Consider the following 17,997-nt stretch of genomic DNA (forward strand, 5'->3'; position numbering starts at 1 on the left):
ATGACAACAGTTACCATGACAACGGTTACCATGACAACGGTTGCCATGTCAACGGTTGCCTTGACAATGGTTGCCATGGCAACAGTTGCCATGACAATGGTTACCATGACAATGGTTGCCATGATAACCGTTGCCATGGCAACCGTTGCCTTGACAAGTGCATGTTTATTTATTGGTCTCTTTCTTGAGATAAAACAAGAAAATGCAGGAAATATATGAAGTAAATTAACACAACAACGGTTGCCATGACAATGGTTACCATGACAACATTTGCCATGGCAACGGTTGCCATCACAATGGTTGCCATGACAATGGTTACCATGACAACGGTTGCCATGACAACAGTTGCCTTGACAAAACGGTTGCCTTGACAAGTGTATGTTTATTTATTGGTCTCTTTCTTGAGATAAAACAAGAAAATGCAGGAAATATATGAAGTATATTAACACAAAACACTGTGAATGACTTCTACAGGTAAAAGTCACTATTTAGTTTTACCTGCATTTGGGTTTCATAGATCTCAATCTCTCTTTTGTTGATTGTCTGGAAGTATTCCTATTTTTCTCAGGTGTATTTTTGTTTTAAACCTGTCAACTGTATATTCTTGCTGTATATTCAAGTTGTGCATATATTGCAATGCACGTGTACGCTTATTATAACTTCCCTGAACCCACAAACCAATGGTGGATTAAGACCTTTGTGCGTCACTGTTTATTTCATTTTAATCCTCATGTTTTCATTTTTTACTCACATGTAATTGACTTCACTTTTGCAGAATCTGAATGCACTTTCCTTTAACATTTCAGAGCAGAGCATGCCTTCTTTACATGTAGCTTCAGTGACTGTCACGTTGACTCAGATCAGTTGATTTATACAACTCATTACTGTATAATCCCAAATTTGCCTCAAGGTGTTTTTCAACCTACACAGCAAACGTCATCCTCTATTGTTACAACCTTATTTAAAGAGCCGTTAGCAGGGGAAAACAATGGAAGAAACCTTTCATTGCATTCCACTCTGTTTTCCTTCATGATATGATCACTATCTCTGATGTTTCCTTTTAACTCCAGCGCTCCTTTCCACAACGGATTTAATATTCAGCGCCAAAGCTTTTGTAGTAAATAAACAGTTTTTAAGTCTCACACATCAGGATGGAGAAGGAGACAAGGAGTATGGACTGTGAGATGTAAAAGTGGAATGAATTATTCTTTTATTGACTGGTGTCCAGATGTTATTCCAGCTCTCTCTGTCTGTTTTCCTGCTGTGGCTGAGGTCAGACTTGGCCACCAATGCAACCGGAGAGAAAACAGTGAAAAAGTCAAGCGTAGTGCCTGAAGAAAGGAAGCTTAAAGGGAGAAAGAAAAACAGACGGACACACAGACAGACTAATGGGGTTAAATAACTGTCGACCAGTGCGCTTCCACATCTGCACACTTCTCCTCAGCGTGGAGAATCACTGCGGTGAAGAGAGAGGTTGTACCACCGTCGACAGCTGGTTCACATTAACAACAGGCAATTTGTCACCTTCAGCTGAATTCCTGCCTCTTTCTCTCTCTCTCACTCACACCACATTCTGTCTCTTCTTGAATGTCTGCCGTCCTCTGCCTTTTGAAAACCACATGATGAGGCTTGCCGCTCACACTTATTTATCCCTCCACACTGTCGTCTCACAGAGGAGGGAAGCCAACACTGCACCTCAAAGCACAACCACAGCCTGACTGAAAGAAAAAAAGTCATTTTTAGCACAAAATTAGCCAATTTGGATTTTTTTTTTTCTTTGCTGAATTCCCCAAAAAGCGAATTTTGTTTTTCTTCTGATTTTATGTCATGAATCAAGTGACTGTTTTTATTAGTTCTCTGACCACTTGACTGTCCACTGAGTCATTGTTCTTCTATTTGTTTTTTTTTTTTTTTATAACTAAAAACAAACATTTTGAGGAAGTCTCTTTACCAGAAACAGGAAACCAAGCACTGAAGTTGGTGCAGCAAGTCAAACAGAGAAACACTGAGGAGACATAGAACAAGCAGCTTTGACGACTATATATATGTGTATGTGTGTGTGGTTATTTTTTTTAACCATAACATGGAATTACAACTATTTTACAACCTTTCCTTCATATTCACTTGGATATTTGTACTTTCCTTTGCGTCAACATCTTCTGGAAATGACATCCCAAGTAAGACACGCAACAGATTTTATATATAATAGTTTAAGATATACCAGTATCCGTCGGAGTAGATGGTGGCTTCAACAAATTCAGCCCAATATGTTCAGATATAGAGTGATATTAACTCTTGTGTTCTGTCTATTCACAGAAATATACCTGGACAATACAGTCTTTGTGACATTTAAAGGTGAAAATCTCACTATCGGATATAAGTTGAAGAAACCACCAAACCAAACGCAAGACATTTTGAGGTGCTTTGACCCTTCTGAAAAACAGATATACAGCAGTGACATCCTCGGCACGGGTGAATTAGCGGAAGACGTTTCACAAAGCTTCGTGTTGGAAAACATGGTGACCTCAGGAGAATATCACTGTCAGTATAAAAATGCTAAGGCTTACTGGTTCCTTCGAGTAAGAGGTGAGTACAAAAAGTGCAAATTAGAACATGAGAGGAAGGTGAAGAGGATTTTTTTGGGGGGCAATAACGAAAGAATAAATCATCAGAAGTAAGAGATCAATTTTCAGTATGTGTGAAATATGCTGAAACTCTTGGGAAAGTTTGAGCATTAATATTTCTAATGTTTTGTTAAGACATGTGATTCCCAGCCTTTCTAACTTGGTAATAAACTATGTCTCAGATCATGATTAAGTAAAAATCCATAAACAGTTTAATACGATGTGACGTCTACCCCTGTTCATCTTGTGGAACTTGAGTAGAAGTTATTTCTCCACTTTTTCATGCAACTAGAGAAGTGGCAAGAAACTCACATGTTGTTGACAGACTTTTTGTCAGAGTCCTGCAGTAAAAAGGCCAAATTATAATCTCAATTAAAAACTACAGAATGAACGTCCTGTGGTTGAACCATAACATAGGTGTGGATAAATATCTGTGGGGAAGGCTATTCAGGTTTCAGGGATATATCATGTTTTGTACCAATTAAGGACTCAGATACAGGTGAAAACATGAAAAACTACAATAAAATCAGTAAAGTGGTCAAAGTGTGGGGTTTTTAGGTATATAGGTTCTGCTAACATGAAGTTTTACTCTCCAGATTGTAACACCGAAACATCCGAAGTGACAAAAGAGAATCTGCAAATGACACATTACACAAGAGGGAATTTTTCTCCCACAAGTGTCTTTCTTTGCTTTATTTTATTTGAGGCTTTCTACAGGTTTTAGAAGTTGGAGGGTTAATATTTGTGTAGCCAGTGGATTCTGTGCTCCACACATTTGTGATACCTGGTTCTGACATGAAACATTGCATGTTTTCCAGATCGTGGCTATACGGACGTTGGAATAACGGAGTACACAGAGTTCACTATCGTGGCTCTCTTCACTGGTGTTCTGCTGGTGTTCAGCGTTGTTGGTTCAGTGTATGTCTTCAGAGGACATTGGGTAAGATGTGACTTTATAACTAATTTGCAGAAGTTAGGAAACTGCATATTGCAAAGTTGGATTGTTCCTCTATGACACTGGCTTTGAAACAGGTGAATGGATCAGTCAATCGGCTGTCAGCTAGGAAAATAATCATAATAATCAACTGTTTAAAGTCCAAACCCTCTGACTGCCCAGTCTTAAACATAATTATTTTCCGGTTTCTTCTCTCATCTGTGACACTAAACTGAAAACATTTCAAAACCAATGAACCAAAAAACACATTTCAGGACAACATCTGACTGACATTTTTCACAGTTTTCGGGCATATATAGTCCAAACACCTAATCATTAATGAAGGTATTATTGACAGACTCACAATCACTTGTTGCAGTTCTATTTGACACATTTAACCAACAGTGCCAGTTGACTTTAAACAGGCTGTACATTTTCAGGATAAATCTCACAGATCTCACGTTAAGGGTATTTGTTTAATTTCTGCATGTTATAATATCGCTGATGCTCTGACACAGAGTTGTATTAAACCTTACTTTGTGGTAGTTCAGCTGGAACTGAACAACAGAAGAAAAAATGAAAAGAATTAAAAGAAATCAACACAGTAAAGCTCTCAAGTGTTCTGTTGCCTATTGCTTTCAAAATGTGTATCAATGAGTAATCTATGAGTGATCTATGAGTAATACTATACAGTGGCTCTTCCTTTGTTCTTTTTTTAGTTCTTCTTCTTCCCTTCACACCAACAGAATGTTTATAGACCCTGACCCAGACCAAATTTCACTCTTATTCATAAAGGATCTTTGTGAAATTGAGTATTTAAACCAGACTGGACAAATAGACTGGACTTATTTTCCTAAAGTAATGCAACTCATATCTCTAGGACAGGAAGTACTTTGCTTCACTTCATCAGACTCACTGTCGTATACTGTCAGTGCTTCAGCTGTTTTCACAGATAAGGTCTAGAGGTCGACTGTACAAAGACCGTAATTCAGGAAGTTAATCATCTAAACTCTAAGTCAAATCTTCATGTGCATCATGTGCTTTAGTTTCTGTGTAGCATCAGTGTTTACCTCTTGGACTTATACATTTTTAGAAATGTGGCAATGCTGGTGATGAAAGAACGCAGATCAGAGAAGAGAGAAAAATGGAGGACAACACAAATGAAGTATCATCCCCATCTACATCTTTCTATGCTGTAAGAACATTTTTAAACATTTAGGTTGGATTTTAATCAACATAATGCTTTTATTTTCTATCTGTGTCTGGATTCATACCTTTATATGTGTTTGAAACTAATGAGGTAAATTCTGTCAGAGTCTAGAGGCTCGGCCCAGGTCGATTTACGATGTCCTGGACCACTCAGCTGCCAACACACAACCAGAACAAAGAAAAGCTAAACCCAAGAAAGACAAAACCCCTAAACCAGTAAGTCTCCACCTCATCATCACATCTCATTGGGAAACAATGTATTACTAGTTATGTGTCTCATTTTCCCTCCACAGGTGGTGCAAACCACACAAAACCAGGATGAAGGCATATTTGAGTCTGTATATGAGAACTTCTAAATAGCAAATATTAAACTAATAACACTGTGTTTTTGCTTTCTGATGCCACAAGTGATTTAATACTGTATGTGCAGCACATAATTTTATAAGTGGATACCGCTTATCTTCTTTTACCTATTTTACTGTATATAGTGTGAGCTGGTTTAATTTACTCGATACCAACACAATATAGTATTAAACTGTGTTGTATTAAACTGTGAATGCAAACTGTTGACATCAACCTGGAGAAACATGGTTCCACAAATGTTTTGACTGAAATACTCTGGTGTCTATCAGTCATTCCTGAAACTTCATGTGGTGCTCCATCCCAAATTAACTGAACATCGAAGAGCCTTGAATATTGTCTCCTGCGATGTTACGATATATGTATCTATGTCCTTTGTTGTAAATTGTTGCATATTTGTGAGATTATTGTTTTTTATGTGATGTTGCCAATAGAGCCACTAAAATTAAAGAAAAATGCATAACTTGAATTGACAAATATTAAAGGTTCCTTAAATGTTTTCCATTTTTTCATCTGCAGTGGTACTCTTTGCCATACATGTCAAATGAAGTACAAAAAAAAAAAAAAAAAAGGGGGGGGGGGGGGGGGGGGGAGTGCATTATTTCTTGGCGAAATGTGAAATCAAGGCATAAAATACAAATACTCAGGAAAGCATATCAGGGTTGTACAGGTATACTAACTTATTACTACTTATTACCACTTAGCACTCATTATGCTTATTAATATTAGACTTATTGTATTTAGCTGTATCTTATAATGACTTTTTTTTTTTTTTTTTTTTTTTAAGTTTCCGTTTGTAAATGTCTGAATGAATGAATGTGAACATCAATAAATCTTTACCAAACACTTCCTCATTTCCTTGTCACATAAACCCCACCCTTTTCTTTTGTTAACCAATAATATGATGAGCTTTGCAGTCTATCAGCCAATACCAGGGCTCCTGTTTGTCGCACTTCCGGGTCTACTTTGGTTTGTTTTTGTACATTGATCATGGCTGCGGAGGGTGATTTTCTGGCAAGATACCGTGCTGTGTCAAATAAACTAAAAAAGTAAGGCCTACATTCAGTCGATTTAGTCTATAAATAGGGTAGGATATGGTGATTAAATGGGGTGCAATGTTAAAATAAGTTACACGTCTCTTGCCATGAAGCTAAGCTAATTGTTAGCCTGCCTTAACTGCTGTCGGAGTCATGTATTTATCTTTGAGGATGTAAATAGACCGTAATTTCTACGGTAAACAAACATCACTTCGTTTCCTTAGCTACATTTGGTGCCTAATACCTTACACTGTCACCAAATTGGTTGCTATATTCTTACAACTAGCTAGCTAGCGTTAGTTAAGCTTAGCACGTTAGCCATATATGCTTAACACTCAGTCCGACAGTGACTAATAATAATTCTCTAAGATCATCAGTTGTTCCAATTGCAAATTAGTTTCTTAAGGTGTGTACCTGAAGACATTTGACAGTCTTGCATTTACTTGTTGCAGACGTTTTCTGCGGAAGCCCAATGTAGCCGAGGCAAGTGAGCAGTTTGGTAAGTGTCTGCACAATACTATCACCCTCCTACCGTGTTAAACACAGTAAACCATGATCCTGTTGTATTATATTTCAGAAAACAACAGTTCAGCTCAGTATGCTATCATGCCATGGATGTTGAGTGACCAATATTTCTCAAGTGAGAAGGATTTAATATTAATAAAAATATAATAAAGTAAAAAAACTAATAAAATAAATAATATTATCGGATGCTTCAAAGTAATTATCACATTATGTTGTATTGTTTTCTGTCCCTTGGGTTGTGACCTGCAGTCACATATTGTACAGCTAGGTATTCTGCCATCTCCTACTAAAAATATTTTCTCAGTCACCTCAATTCTGTATTGAGATTAATGTGGGAACAAAGTAAGTAGTTCTTGCATAATGTCACTGACTTGAATGGTGCATGAGCCTGCTAAAAGTATTGGTATAGAAAAATATGCCCACTATACTACAAAAGAATCTGATGGATCAATTAAAAGGTCGCACAAATGTTGTTTGGTAAGATTTGCTGTGTCATCTTCTCCGTATGGTTTAGCTGTGGTCACTGAGTCAGGATCTGTGTCTGTGTCAGTGACAGTCAAGGGTTATAGGCTACTAAACAAAGTGAAGCAGTATTCAGTTCTTCTGCTCCTCACCTGTGGAACAAACTTTCTGAATACCTGAGGTCTGCTCAAACTGTCAGCTCATTTAAATCAAGCCTGAAAACATTATTGTTTACTGCAGCTTTCCCTTAAACTCTTAAATAATGTCTTTTAAATGAACTTTAAAATCACATTTTATAGCTGATGATTTTAATGTCTATTTTAATTTTAATGTTTTTATATTTTAACTTTCTCTCATCTTAAATGTTTTTTTATGGCTCTCCTGTGATGCTGTTATGTTTTATGTAAAGCACTTTGAATTGTCCTGTGCATGAAATGTGCTATACAAATAATCTTGCCTTAACTTGCCTTACCATAGGTTAATTTTGTAATTTAATTTACACTGATTTGTGGTTGTATACAAGTGTGGTCTGAGTTTGACTAGTGTTGCATGTTGTGTATCCTGTACCCTTTTAAATTCAGCCTCTCAAAGTCTCTTTGTCACAGCATCTGTGCAGCTCCATGACATATTCTGGGTCTAGCACAGTTTTGTTAATCTTTACCTTAAAGCTCCAACTCTGATGCCAGCAGTCACCATTTATCTTAACCAATGCCAGTGGGCTGTTTCCATAGTTACTGCAGTTCTGTGGGAACCTTGCATGCGACTTGACACCATCACTTGTGATTTGACAAGTTTACCACCACATTTTTCCTGTTGCTATTTAAAGATAATGTATTTTTAAACTCCTGACTGTTAGTTTGACCTTTATTCATTTTTTTTTCCTCGTTCAGGCCAGTTAGCCAAGGAGCTGAAACAGCAGGACTGCTTGCAGTATGCTGCCTTCTGTAACCTGGCCATGGCTCGGTGAGAGGACACACATACAGATACATACTCTGTGTTTGTTTTGATCTATACTGATATAGTGCTCTTACTTATTTAACAATGGGAAGAGACAAATAAAGTCAGTAATTTTATATAGACAAGAGTGGTTTTACTCTGTTTGGTACACTTCACACGCAAATTGTTGCAAACATTAAAAAGGCTTAACGATATCATTACACTTAATGGTAGCGTAACACAGTTTTCTCATTTACAGAATAATGTGAAATGGGAAAAATATCTGCTTTGTCGGGATATATACTTAGTGCCATTAAAAATGAATGGGTCAGAATAATATGTATATTTAGAGATATATTAAATTAATTGGTTTGGGGTTACCTTCATATTAAAGAGGGTAGCATTGGTCATTAGTGAATGAATTGTGGACAAATTGTGATCAACTTAACACGTTTATTCAGTCACTAAATACAGGCACTCAGAAATTGAGTGTCATCATTCAATATGGGGTGTGTCCACCTCTGCTTCCAAACAAGCAGTGCAGCGACGATGCGTGGAACTAAGTCTCATGATCCTGTCCTGAGGGATCCGATCACTTAGACTACAGATTGTACTGTGATGACAGTGCGGACAGCAAGCAACTTCACAACGGCTCAAACCTGCGCGTAACATGCCAATGGCACGTTCTCTCTGTTGTATCATAAGTCATGGCATTTTGAGCTGGCAAAAATATTTCAGCATTTTCTGTGCTGCCTTTATATAGGCTATTGACCACACCTAAAGTTACCAGTCAAGTGTGACTATGTACAAGAGATTGGACTCAATGTCTGACATCAAGGGATTAATCCAAACACCAATGTCGCGTGCGGGGAAGGAAAAAAATACTGCTGTTAACTGTGTTACTCATCTTGTGAGCAAATTATAGATAAAAGGCACCTGGGCAAATCATTTTCTGCAAATTACACCACATGTTTGGACTGTGTGTTTTTAATGGCATTAAGTATATGAGTGTATATGTCTTGAATTTTGCATTTTTTTTTATTCACCAGCCACATGTCATCTCATTTTGTTGACAAACTTAATGCTATGTTTAAATTCTCAAAGACGCATGTCAGGAATGATGCTGTGTTGTTTTGTTAAAAATAAAGAGACATTAGACATTGAATTCAGACATTTATTCCAGTCACATGCAGTGTATTGTGTCAGGTTGACAGGTGTTGCTGTCTGGTTGTTACTAGAACCTGCACCATTCAGGAATTACATGTTTACTGTTCACTTGTTTGACTAGTGAATCTGTTTTTGTCTTACATCATAAATGTGTTGACTGCAGTTGTGAGCAGACTCTGTTTAATGCTCCTGGAGAGGCCCTGGCATTGACTGACGCTGCCCGACTCTTCCTCACCTCAGAGAAGGAGAACAGGGCTCTGCAGGCCCCGGGCTTTGATGAGCACCTTCAGGCTGCACTCAACTGCTACAGCTTTGCTATCAAGGTAAATACAAGTACAATAATAAATACAAGCATCCGAATTATACAGAATTGAATGACTGTGAAGATGCTTGTATATTCACAAATTAATAATGCATTCATAGAAAAATCATAAGCTTTTCTCTACTCTGTATACCTTAACAAAACATTATGGTCTTCAAGGAACTTAGTGATCACATATGAGTTTGAGTTTAAAGTTTTGCTCTGACAGAATTATTTGTTACAGTAATTTTAGTCAAAATTAAACTGAGGTTCAGCGAGAAGTAAATGTGAAAGAAGAGCAGCAGTGATGAATGAATTGTGAATTGTATGATATTTGTATGCTCTGGTCAGTTTTAAAATATGTGAAGTGACTGCAGATCAGAGGGATGGACATGTGTGTGCATTCTTGTGTAGTGACTACATTCCAGTGGAGTTGTGAAATAATGCTGCTGTACAAATGTCTCACAGGTGTACATTGAGATGAACCAGCCAGTGATGGCCGCCAGTCTGTGTCTAGAACTTGGCAACGCACTCAAGGTAAAACTGGACCAGAGCGCCAAGCTGTCCTACAAAATCAATCATCTGGATTATGTTTTTAGCATTTACATATTTCATTTGACATGTTAATGTCAGCCCCTCCTCTGGCTTTATTAGGAGATGAACCGACCTGGAGAGGCTATCGTTCATTACCAGAGAGCTGCAGAGCTTCAGACGCAGACGCCCATCGAAGCTCTGCTGTCCATGGGAGAGATGGCCACGTGTAAAATTCTCACCCGTCAGTTCAGTCTGTTGTTTACAGCTGATGACTTGTTTACATTCATATCTGTGTGAATTAACTGCTGATTTGACTTGAATTTGTATAGTTTGATCTTTCATGCGGTTTGTGCTTCTCAGGCGACTATGACGGAGCTTTGTCTGTGTTCACTGAGCTGCAGCTTACGTGTCAGGAGAGAGGACTGCAGCTACCAGGCACCAACACCCATGTTGGTGAGGAGACGTTAATGGAGATCAAAACCCTGACATTCAAGTAGTAAAAGAACATCTTAGCACCAGTGTCACATGCCTTACTTTCTGCTCCACCAAAATAGATCTAACATTCTAATCAGATCTCTTAATGCACATTATATGGACAAAAGTATTGGGACATACTGAATTCAGGAGTTTCATTGCCAACAGTAGACAGGGCTACAAAATGATAATGATTAATATCATAGTCTCATTTTACATTGCAATAAACATTTTATTTCATCTGTAGGGTTATTTTTGTTTACATTGCCATCTACAGAATTCTTATTTTTTTCCAACTTATGCTTCTTCTTTTTTTTCATTATTCTAATTTTAAATGTTCCACCTTTTTCGATATCTGAAATATTTATCACATTTTGACCATAAAGTTTCTTTAACTCCCACTCAAGAAGAAACATTTGCCTTTAAATTTATAAGAAATGTTGATTTGACATGTATTGCAATAATTTATTAACAACTGACATGATAATCACAATAATATTTCAAGTCAACAGGAATGGACAGTGTTACCAGCTGTAGGTGTGATATTTTTGCTCAAAGTTTTGGAGTTTATGACTACTGTAAGTGGAACTAATTTGCTTTGAATTCTGGGTAAATTGAGGCTTTTGTCAAGATAAAACACATCTAAAAATACATGTTCACAGCTCAGTTCCCTCTAGAGCAGTGCTTTTCAACCTTGGGGGCGAGACCCCACGGGTCACCTGGAATTCAAATGGGGCTGCCTGAAATTTGTAGTAATTGATTAAAAAAAACAAAAAAAAACTTACTAATAAAATATGTATGGTAAGTTGAAAGAGACAATCACAATCCATAAAAGACATGACAAACTCTGAAGCTGAAACTGAAGCACTGTGGTACTGTTTATCTTTCAAATATTCATTGTGGTCAGTTTAAGATGCTGCAGCTCTTTCATAATTCATAGTTTGAGTTATTGTTTTTTCAGTATTTGCAGCCTTGAAAATCCAAGCTGGACTGACTGTACATAGCCTGACCATGGAAAATAAAATTCTCACTTTGTGCAGTAATCTACACCTGGCTTTTCTCCCTCTGTCCATAATAATATACATTATATAGTCTAAATGTCATCTAAAATTAATGTTTATTTGCAACATAGTATAGCAAACTATTACATGATCAAAAGCAAATTAATTTTAGCAGAAAAAATGTCTCTGTTTTGAATGTCTGGATTCGCAACAAATTTGTGATGTTAAAATGGGGTCACGAGCCAAAAAAGGTTGGGAACCACTGCTTTACAGCAAAACTTTTACAATCATGATGGATTTTACCATGTACAGAAAATTTTACTAGCAAATTCAGCTGTAATATTACCAAAAAGGAATTTGGGAAAAGTGATTTAATTATCTCTTCAATCTCCTCTGACTAAATAAATAGCAGTTTCCTCATCACTTTACATTTTATTGCAATTATAGAGCTTTGTAAAACAAATTGTCTTCTCATTTCTTCCTTCACTTTATTAAACCACAAAAAATTATGACCTGTTTCATTCTTCTATTTCTGTCAGTTAACAGTCTGTTACCATGGTAACAGCGGCTGAACTTTGCACAAAGGAACTTTTAAGGTTTAAAATAAGCTGTGCTTAATGTCTGTGAGGATTTGTGTCTTGGATTAGATTGAATTTAGAGTAACACTGACACCAATCTAACACTACAGGCCCAGTATGAAAGACTCCTGTGAAACATCTTGTGAAGTCCAGTTATATGACTGTAAATGTTAGTTATTCTAAAGACATCTTTTTCTTCTATGTGTTGTCTTTCTATTAGGTGCTTTTCTCGACATTGTGGCCAAATGTGAGATCTCCAGAGTTTTACTGCTCATGTTGCTTGAGGTAAGTCTTATACCTGTGCTACAAACTTAGGGCAGTAGTTATGTGATTATATACCCTGAAGAGAAATCATAATTGGAATATAGTCTGTTCACATACATGTGTGAAATTTACTTGCCTTGTATGCAGTCAGAAGTTTAACAGTAAAGAAACACATCCACATTAGTCCAGGATATAAATATCCGTCATTGTTCCCAAGAGTTTCAGTCCTGCATTGGACCATTGTATGTTACATATTGGAAGTTAGTAAATAGCGATTTAAATCGGTATTTCCCTTTAACAGCTTAACCTTGATGTCTTCCTGTTTAGCCTCCACCTCAGAAGCTGCTACCAGAACACGCTCAGACCCTGGAGAGATATGCATGGGAGTCCTTCGACCCTCACAGCCAAGGTATGCACACCTTAAGAGTCAATCTAAACCAAAAAACAAACATACATTCTAAATGAGGAAACTGTATCATGAATGCAATAAATGACACCTTCTTGAAGTGGTTTAAATGTGGTTTGTGTTCCTCAGTGACCTTCCTGCCTGAGAATGTTTTCCTGCTCCTCCAGTCTGTAGTGGTGAGTAGTGACTCTCATTCTTGTACATTTCACAGGATTTCCTGATCCTCCTGCCTCATACAGGAAAAATTGTGGGCTTTGTGGCCTTCATATGATGTTGATAAATGCTGTGGTTTGTCTTCCTCTGTCAGGGAAATTATAATTTTCAGTGACTTTGCAGTGTTTGTCTGTCTCAAGTTAATAAGCCAAAGTCTACTGATTTAAAAAAAAAATAAAATAAAATAAAAATGTAGCTACTGTACTTGTTCTAGTACATGAACAATCTGTGCTGTTGGAGGAGGTATAAAGATGCACAGATGTTGACAGCACTGAGACGCTGTCAAGGTTGTCTGCATGTGTAGTTGTTTTATTTTATTTTTTTGTCTACTGGTGCAGTGCGTTAACAGCAGATCTCTTTTACAGATGGCCTGTCAGGAGAAAGACACAGAGTCCCTTAAGTCTCTTCAGACTGAACTCTGGTGAGCATTCAAAAATGTTAATTTACATCATATGATGGGAGCTGAGCAGCATTTTTATCGCTTCTCATTTTTTAATTTTCCATGTTAATCATGTGCTTGCTTGTTTTCTGCTGCAGGCCATTTCTGACAGCTGAGCAGAATCATCTCCTCCACCTGGTGGTGCAGGAGCGCATCACTCCGTCTGGACAAGGCATCTAGAGCTGTTCAGTTTTTACTCACTTCCTCTGGGAACGATACTTTATATAATGGAACATTCCTGTTTCTGGCTGGGTCTGTTGTAAGGCCTGAAGTGTTGTTTTCAAAACCTCAGTGTTGTAGCTTGCACAGAAAGACAAAACTCTGCCTGTAAAAAGCAACACAAATTTAGAAATAAATAAGAACCACAGTTGTTTCTACATGTAACCTTTTACGACGCTTAATTTAACTTTTAATCTCCTGTTTTCTTTCTCAAGTGAAGGCTACAAAACTGGATCAATTCATGAATATTTATGTTTTATTACTGTGATACTTTGTAGTTGTACCCTGTGCTATTAATTTACAGTAATTTAATAGACAAATAACAAAAAGTATGTGTTACAGTTTGTTTTAATAAATGATATGGCTTAAACTCCAATGTAATTACAAACAAAACCATCTATTGCATAGTTTCGAAATATGGTGAAATGAAACACCATTGTCCTCCATCCCTGGTTCACTTTGTTCACTTGTACAAATGCATGTACTTTCTTAGGATAGCAGCCAACTCCAGACAAAAAATAAGACATGGTTAAAAAAAACCAAAAAAAAGAGAAATCACTCAATACAAAAATATAATGGTTACAATGTACATAGATTAAAAATGGATACACTATACTTCAGTTGTAAAATAATGATACATGATTAAAACTACTTGTACTGTAAATTAAGTCTTATCTTTCCTGATTGTTCAAGTACTGCAAAATGAGTGTTATAGTTTTGCCAACATGCTGTACAGTATTTTCACTCACTGGCTGACGCCTAGAGGAGGAGCTGCCAGTCCTACTGAAAGTATTATGTCTTACCAAGTATACTTCCAAATACTGCATCTTCATAGGTCTTTTAAAGAGGGCTTTAATCCTGCCATACAGTGAAGTGATACCTTCACACTGTTTATGTAGTAACTCTAACAGGCAGGCAAATGGATCTCCTTTCTTGTTATATAATTATAAAAAAATAAGCTTGTTTATTCCTCAGCAGTTGGTCTCATTTGCTTATGAATTAAATACTGTCCTGCCCTCTTCTGTTTTTAATCAACTCTGAAAACAATGGTCAAGTTTAGCCCTTCATGTAATATCAGCTTGAGTTTACTTCCTGGCTCTTCTTACCAAATAAGCATTATTTCTATTAGTCTAGCTGCAGATAATAATCAACAAACTTTAAAGGTTTTTTTTGCAAATAAAAAAAATCCCATTCTTGAATTTCCCCAAACTCAAAGAAATCTGATCCCAGCCCTGTCCTCATTCCTCTCGTCCTCTTACTCGCTCTTCTTCCGCAAAACGAAGTAGGTGATCGCTAAAAGGAAGGTGAAGACAAAAGAGATCCAGGCCAGGACGTAGGAGTGTCCGTACCCTCCCTCTTTTTCCTTGGTGTGAAGCTCAGCAGTGTAGATTGAGGCTGCTATCATTATGCACAGGCCTGGAGGAGACGAGAATGAATAGTCATGCTATACCCTAGAAGGGCAATTAAGAAGTGATTTTTGTTTCAATTACGTATAAGATGAGGCTCATGAGAAACAAAATATGTCGTTGACAGCCCCTGTGAAACTAACAACTTATATATTTCACATAAGCAATTTTTGCAGTTTTTATGACAATACTCACTTTTCTGTTAAGGGTTTTATGCTGTGGTGGGATTACAAGTTCTGATTAATCCACTTATAGTTAGACGGATGCAATTCTTACAAATATGAGGTTTAAAAAATCAGCCTCAGCTTGAGATCTTCTAGGATAGTACTAAAGTTGGATTTGTACTTGATGAATATACTACTCATTGACGTCATGACTTTGTGATGAAATGAATTAAATCACAATCATGTTTGAGTGATTTTTTTTTATCCACAACTAAAACAAAAAGCATCGCCTGGTGAAGATGGACTTCTTCCAAATTGAAAATCTGAGGAGGATAAAAGTTGTACTCCTGACACTCCCTTAGGGTATATTTGCCATATTAAGCCACTTAAAAAAAATGATTTGATCTGAGGTTTCATACCAGTTTTGCCTCATAATAAATCATTGTTCCTTACAGCAGCAGGTCAGATATTTGACTCCAGATTACTTACAAGAGATTAGCTGTAAAACTCCTGTGAAAGTGAACCTCTGGCCTTTGGGAAGGGTGAACAGCTGCGCCACAAACACGAACAAGGCCAGGATGGCGAAAATACAGGCCAACACTGAGGTGGCCTGAACCGCCTGTAGATATTCTGCATCAGCATAAAAGAGACACACGATCAGTGAAGGACAACACAAATGCCCAGCTCTGTCAGTTTCATATATGCATTAGAAGAACTTATCACTCATCTGCTTGTATTTTATCAACGTGAAATGTAATGATTTGTGACGTGACAAAAGTAGACCTTACCTTCTGGATAGTCTTTCAGGTTGGTGTAATGCCAGGCTGAGTTTGTCATCTCCCACCTGCCCCACAAGTCAGTTGACACTTTTTCAGTGACCCACCAGGCCTTGAAAACAGAGATGGGGATAAAACAATAGTAAAGCTAGGGTTTTAAGGGAGTATATGAGTAGTGAAAATGTTAGAATAACCCCACAGTCTAATTTAATTTACTGGGTTATATTTTTTAACCTCCTAAGACCCAGCTATGGGTTTTCTGTTCACATTTGTGGACAAGAGTTTTACAACTTTATACAAAAAAAAAAAAGAAAAGAAAACTGTCCACCACAAAGGACATTCCATAAAAATTTTAAAAACTGCATCTGAAAAAAAACTGTTGCATCATGATGTTTCCAATATAGGCACTTATTTAATAAAAAACAAAAAAAAGCTTGTACTTTGCTGACATTTCCTGGGTCTCAGAAGGTTAAGGGAAGGGTTAATGATGGTTCCATAGATGTAGATTTTTGGTGTTCAAATACAGCAAGGATGCGTTTGTTTAAGGCACAGGATCATGCAGTTTCCATCTGAAAAATTCATGTGCAAAGTAAAACCTTTTGTTTTACCTTGCATAAAGTAAGAAAATAAAAGTGAACGAGTGAAAAGAAAACAGACTTACATTATCAATGGTGGCCACCAGCAGCAGGATGACGGTGGTAATGTGCAGAACAACGATTCCAGCCAGCACCAACATTGTGGCCTTCTAAAACTGATAACAGGGGGAGGAGGAAGGATGCACACCATTTATTTTGCACACATGAACTTAGTTTGTACACACACACACACACACATATTACGCACGCACAGACGCATGCATGCATACACAACACACAGCTGTCCCAAATAAATACTGTCTGAAACAAAAAGGAGAAAAAATGAGAGGGGAGCCGCTGCATGCAAGCCCAAACTCGCCCACAAGTCCTGCAGACAGACTTACTTTTTTTTTTTTTTTTTTTTTTTTTTTTAGGGGGGGTGTAAATGCACACAGGCCATCTCCTGTCAAACACCGTTCGCCTTCATGCTCAGATAAACAATAACTCCAGAATAAAAATAAAAAATACAAATAAAAAAGTTCAAAACTATTTTATAAACTTTATTTTCCATTCAGGGTTTTGTTCGGGGAAATCTAAATCTGTCTAAAAAACAGTCCACAAAAACGCATCCGGTTGCTAAACGACTCATCTATACATGACTTGGGACTATTTCCGTCGACAAGAAAGGCGCATTTGTTTGGTCGGTGTTAGGGCATTCCTCAGTCACACACAGGCCCCGCACTATAGGCAATAACTTTGAAAAGAGCGCCAGAACACGACCACATCTGATAATAATAAACACACCTCTACGTTACTCACTGAAATACAAACAAATCGACTCATTATAGACATGTTCATCTAATCTTAGTGCGCAGATTCTGGAGTTGAGCGTCTTTTTTAATACTTTGTGTTGCGCTCCCATAGTCATATCCGTACTCTTCTTCAAAGCCCAGCTGAAAATCTGAACTCTTTCTTCCACACTGTAGATATTAAAAACACCCCAATAATGCGTAATAGTAATTCACAAAGTGCACCCCACAGGGTAAAAACTACACAGAGAGTAAACAACGTGGATAAACCTTACCTGAAAGCGCTTTAACGCACGGAGTTATTTGGGAATGTGGAGTACGGTAGACCCACCCAGCTTTGAATTCACAGCACACACATCACCCTGTTTTCCCTCTCCATTCCCTCTTTTTCCCTTGACCAGGCCCCACCCATAAAGTTTTAAATTTTTTTCCCTCAATGAAATGCCCAAACCAAACGGCTTCAGGTTCCGCCCTCTTGTCCAAACCGTGCGTAAAGACAGTCAATGCATTCAAAATCATTAACTGACGCGTGTGTATCTAACACCCTTTGCTTCTCCAGATGTTTTTGTTTCATTTTGGTTGTT

At 37.4% G+C, this 17,997-nt stretch overlaps 3 protein-coding genes across 3 annotated transcripts; 2 read left to right on the top strand and 1 right to left on the bottom strand.

Moving 5' to 3' along the window:
* The first annotated feature begins 1,972 nt into the window (after positions 1-1,972).
* On the top strand, positions 1,973-5,711 carry nfam1 (NFAT activating protein with ITAM motif 1). The gene is made up of 6 exons (XM_030148201.1): positions 1,973-2,177; positions 2,317-2,586; positions 3,443-3,564; positions 4,652-4,753; positions 4,873-4,983; positions 5,061-5,711. The coding sequence occupies exons 1-6, from the start codon at positions 2,084-2,086 to the stop codon at positions 5,121-5,123; spliced, it is 762 nt and encodes a 253-aa protein (XP_030004061.1). The 5' UTR covers positions 1,973-2,083; the 3' UTR covers positions 5,124-5,711.
* A 355-nt stretch (positions 5,712-6,066) lies between these two features.
* On the top strand, positions 6,067-14,285 carry f8a (coagulation factor VIII associated). The gene is made up of 12 exons (XM_030148142.1): positions 6,067-6,176; positions 6,617-6,663; positions 8,042-8,114; positions 9,418-9,577; positions 10,024-10,092; positions 10,210-10,330; positions 10,450-10,542; positions 12,363-12,427; positions 12,734-12,815; positions 12,942-12,988; positions 13,391-13,446; positions 13,563-14,285. The coding sequence occupies exons 1-12, from the start codon at positions 6,118-6,120 to the stop codon at positions 13,642-13,644; spliced, it is 954 nt and encodes a 317-aa protein (XP_030004002.1). The 5' UTR covers positions 6,067-6,117; the 3' UTR covers positions 13,645-14,285.
* A 500-nt stretch (positions 14,286-14,785) lies between these two features.
* LOC115429074 (epithelial membrane protein 1) lies at positions 14,786-17,812 on the bottom strand. The gene is made up of 5 exons (XM_030148327.1): positions 17,689-17,812; positions 16,691-16,780; positions 16,042-16,141; positions 15,743-15,883; positions 14,786-15,099 (listed from the first exon to the last, which is right to left on the bottom strand). The coding sequence occupies exons 2-5, from the start codon at positions 16,763-16,765 to the stop codon at positions 14,939-14,941; spliced, it is 477 nt and encodes a 158-aa protein (XP_030004187.1). The 5' UTR covers positions 16,766-16,780; positions 17,689-17,812; the 3' UTR covers positions 14,786-14,938.
* Positions 17,813-17,997: the final 185 nt, after the last annotated feature.

This window comes from Sphaeramia orbicularis, chromosome 1 (genome assembly GCF_902148855.1).
Source record: "Sphaeramia orbicularis chromosome 1, fSphaOr1.1, whole genome shotgun sequence".
Classification (NCBI taxonomy): Eukaryota; Metazoa; Chordata; class Actinopteri; order Kurtiformes; family Apogonidae; genus Sphaeramia; species Sphaeramia orbicularis.

Bases quoted from the DNA above. Each gene is read 5' to 3' on its own strand.
- LOC115429074 (XM_030148327.1), bottom strand. From the start codon at position 16,765: ATGTTGGTGCTGGCTGGAATCGTTGTTCTGCACATTACCACCGTCATC. The intron at 15,884-16,041 runs GTAAGGTCTACT...ATGCTGATGCAG, and splicing joins CCTGAAAGACTATCCAGAAG to AATATCTACAGGCGGTTCAG. The intron at 15,100-15,742 runs GTAAGTAATCTG...CGTCTCCTCCAG, and splicing joins AGTTTTACAGCTAATCTCTT to GCCTGTGCATAATGATAGCA.
- f8a (XM_030148142.1), top strand. From the start codon at position 6,118: ATGGCTGCGGAGGGTGATTTTCTGGCAAGATACCGTGCTGTGTCAAAT. The intron at 9,578-10,023 runs GTAAATACAAGT...AATGTCTCACAG, and splicing joins GCTACAGCTTTGCTATCAAG to GTGTACATTGAGATGAACCA. The intron at 10,093-10,209 runs GTAAAACTGGAC...TGGCTTTATTAG, and splicing joins AACTTGGCAACGCACTCAAG to GAGATGAACCGACCTGGAGA.
- nfam1 (XM_030148201.1), top strand. From the start codon at position 2,084: ATGGAATTACAACTATTTTACAACCTTTCCTTCATATTCACTTGGATA. The intron at 2,587-3,442 runs GTGAGTACAAAA...CATGTTTTCCAG, and splicing joins CTGGTTCCTTCGAGTAAGAG to ATCGTGGCTATACGGACGTT. The intron at 4,984-5,060 runs GTAAGTCTCCAC...TTCCCTCCACAG, and splicing joins AAGACAAAACCCCTAAACCA to GTGGTGCAAACCACACAAAA.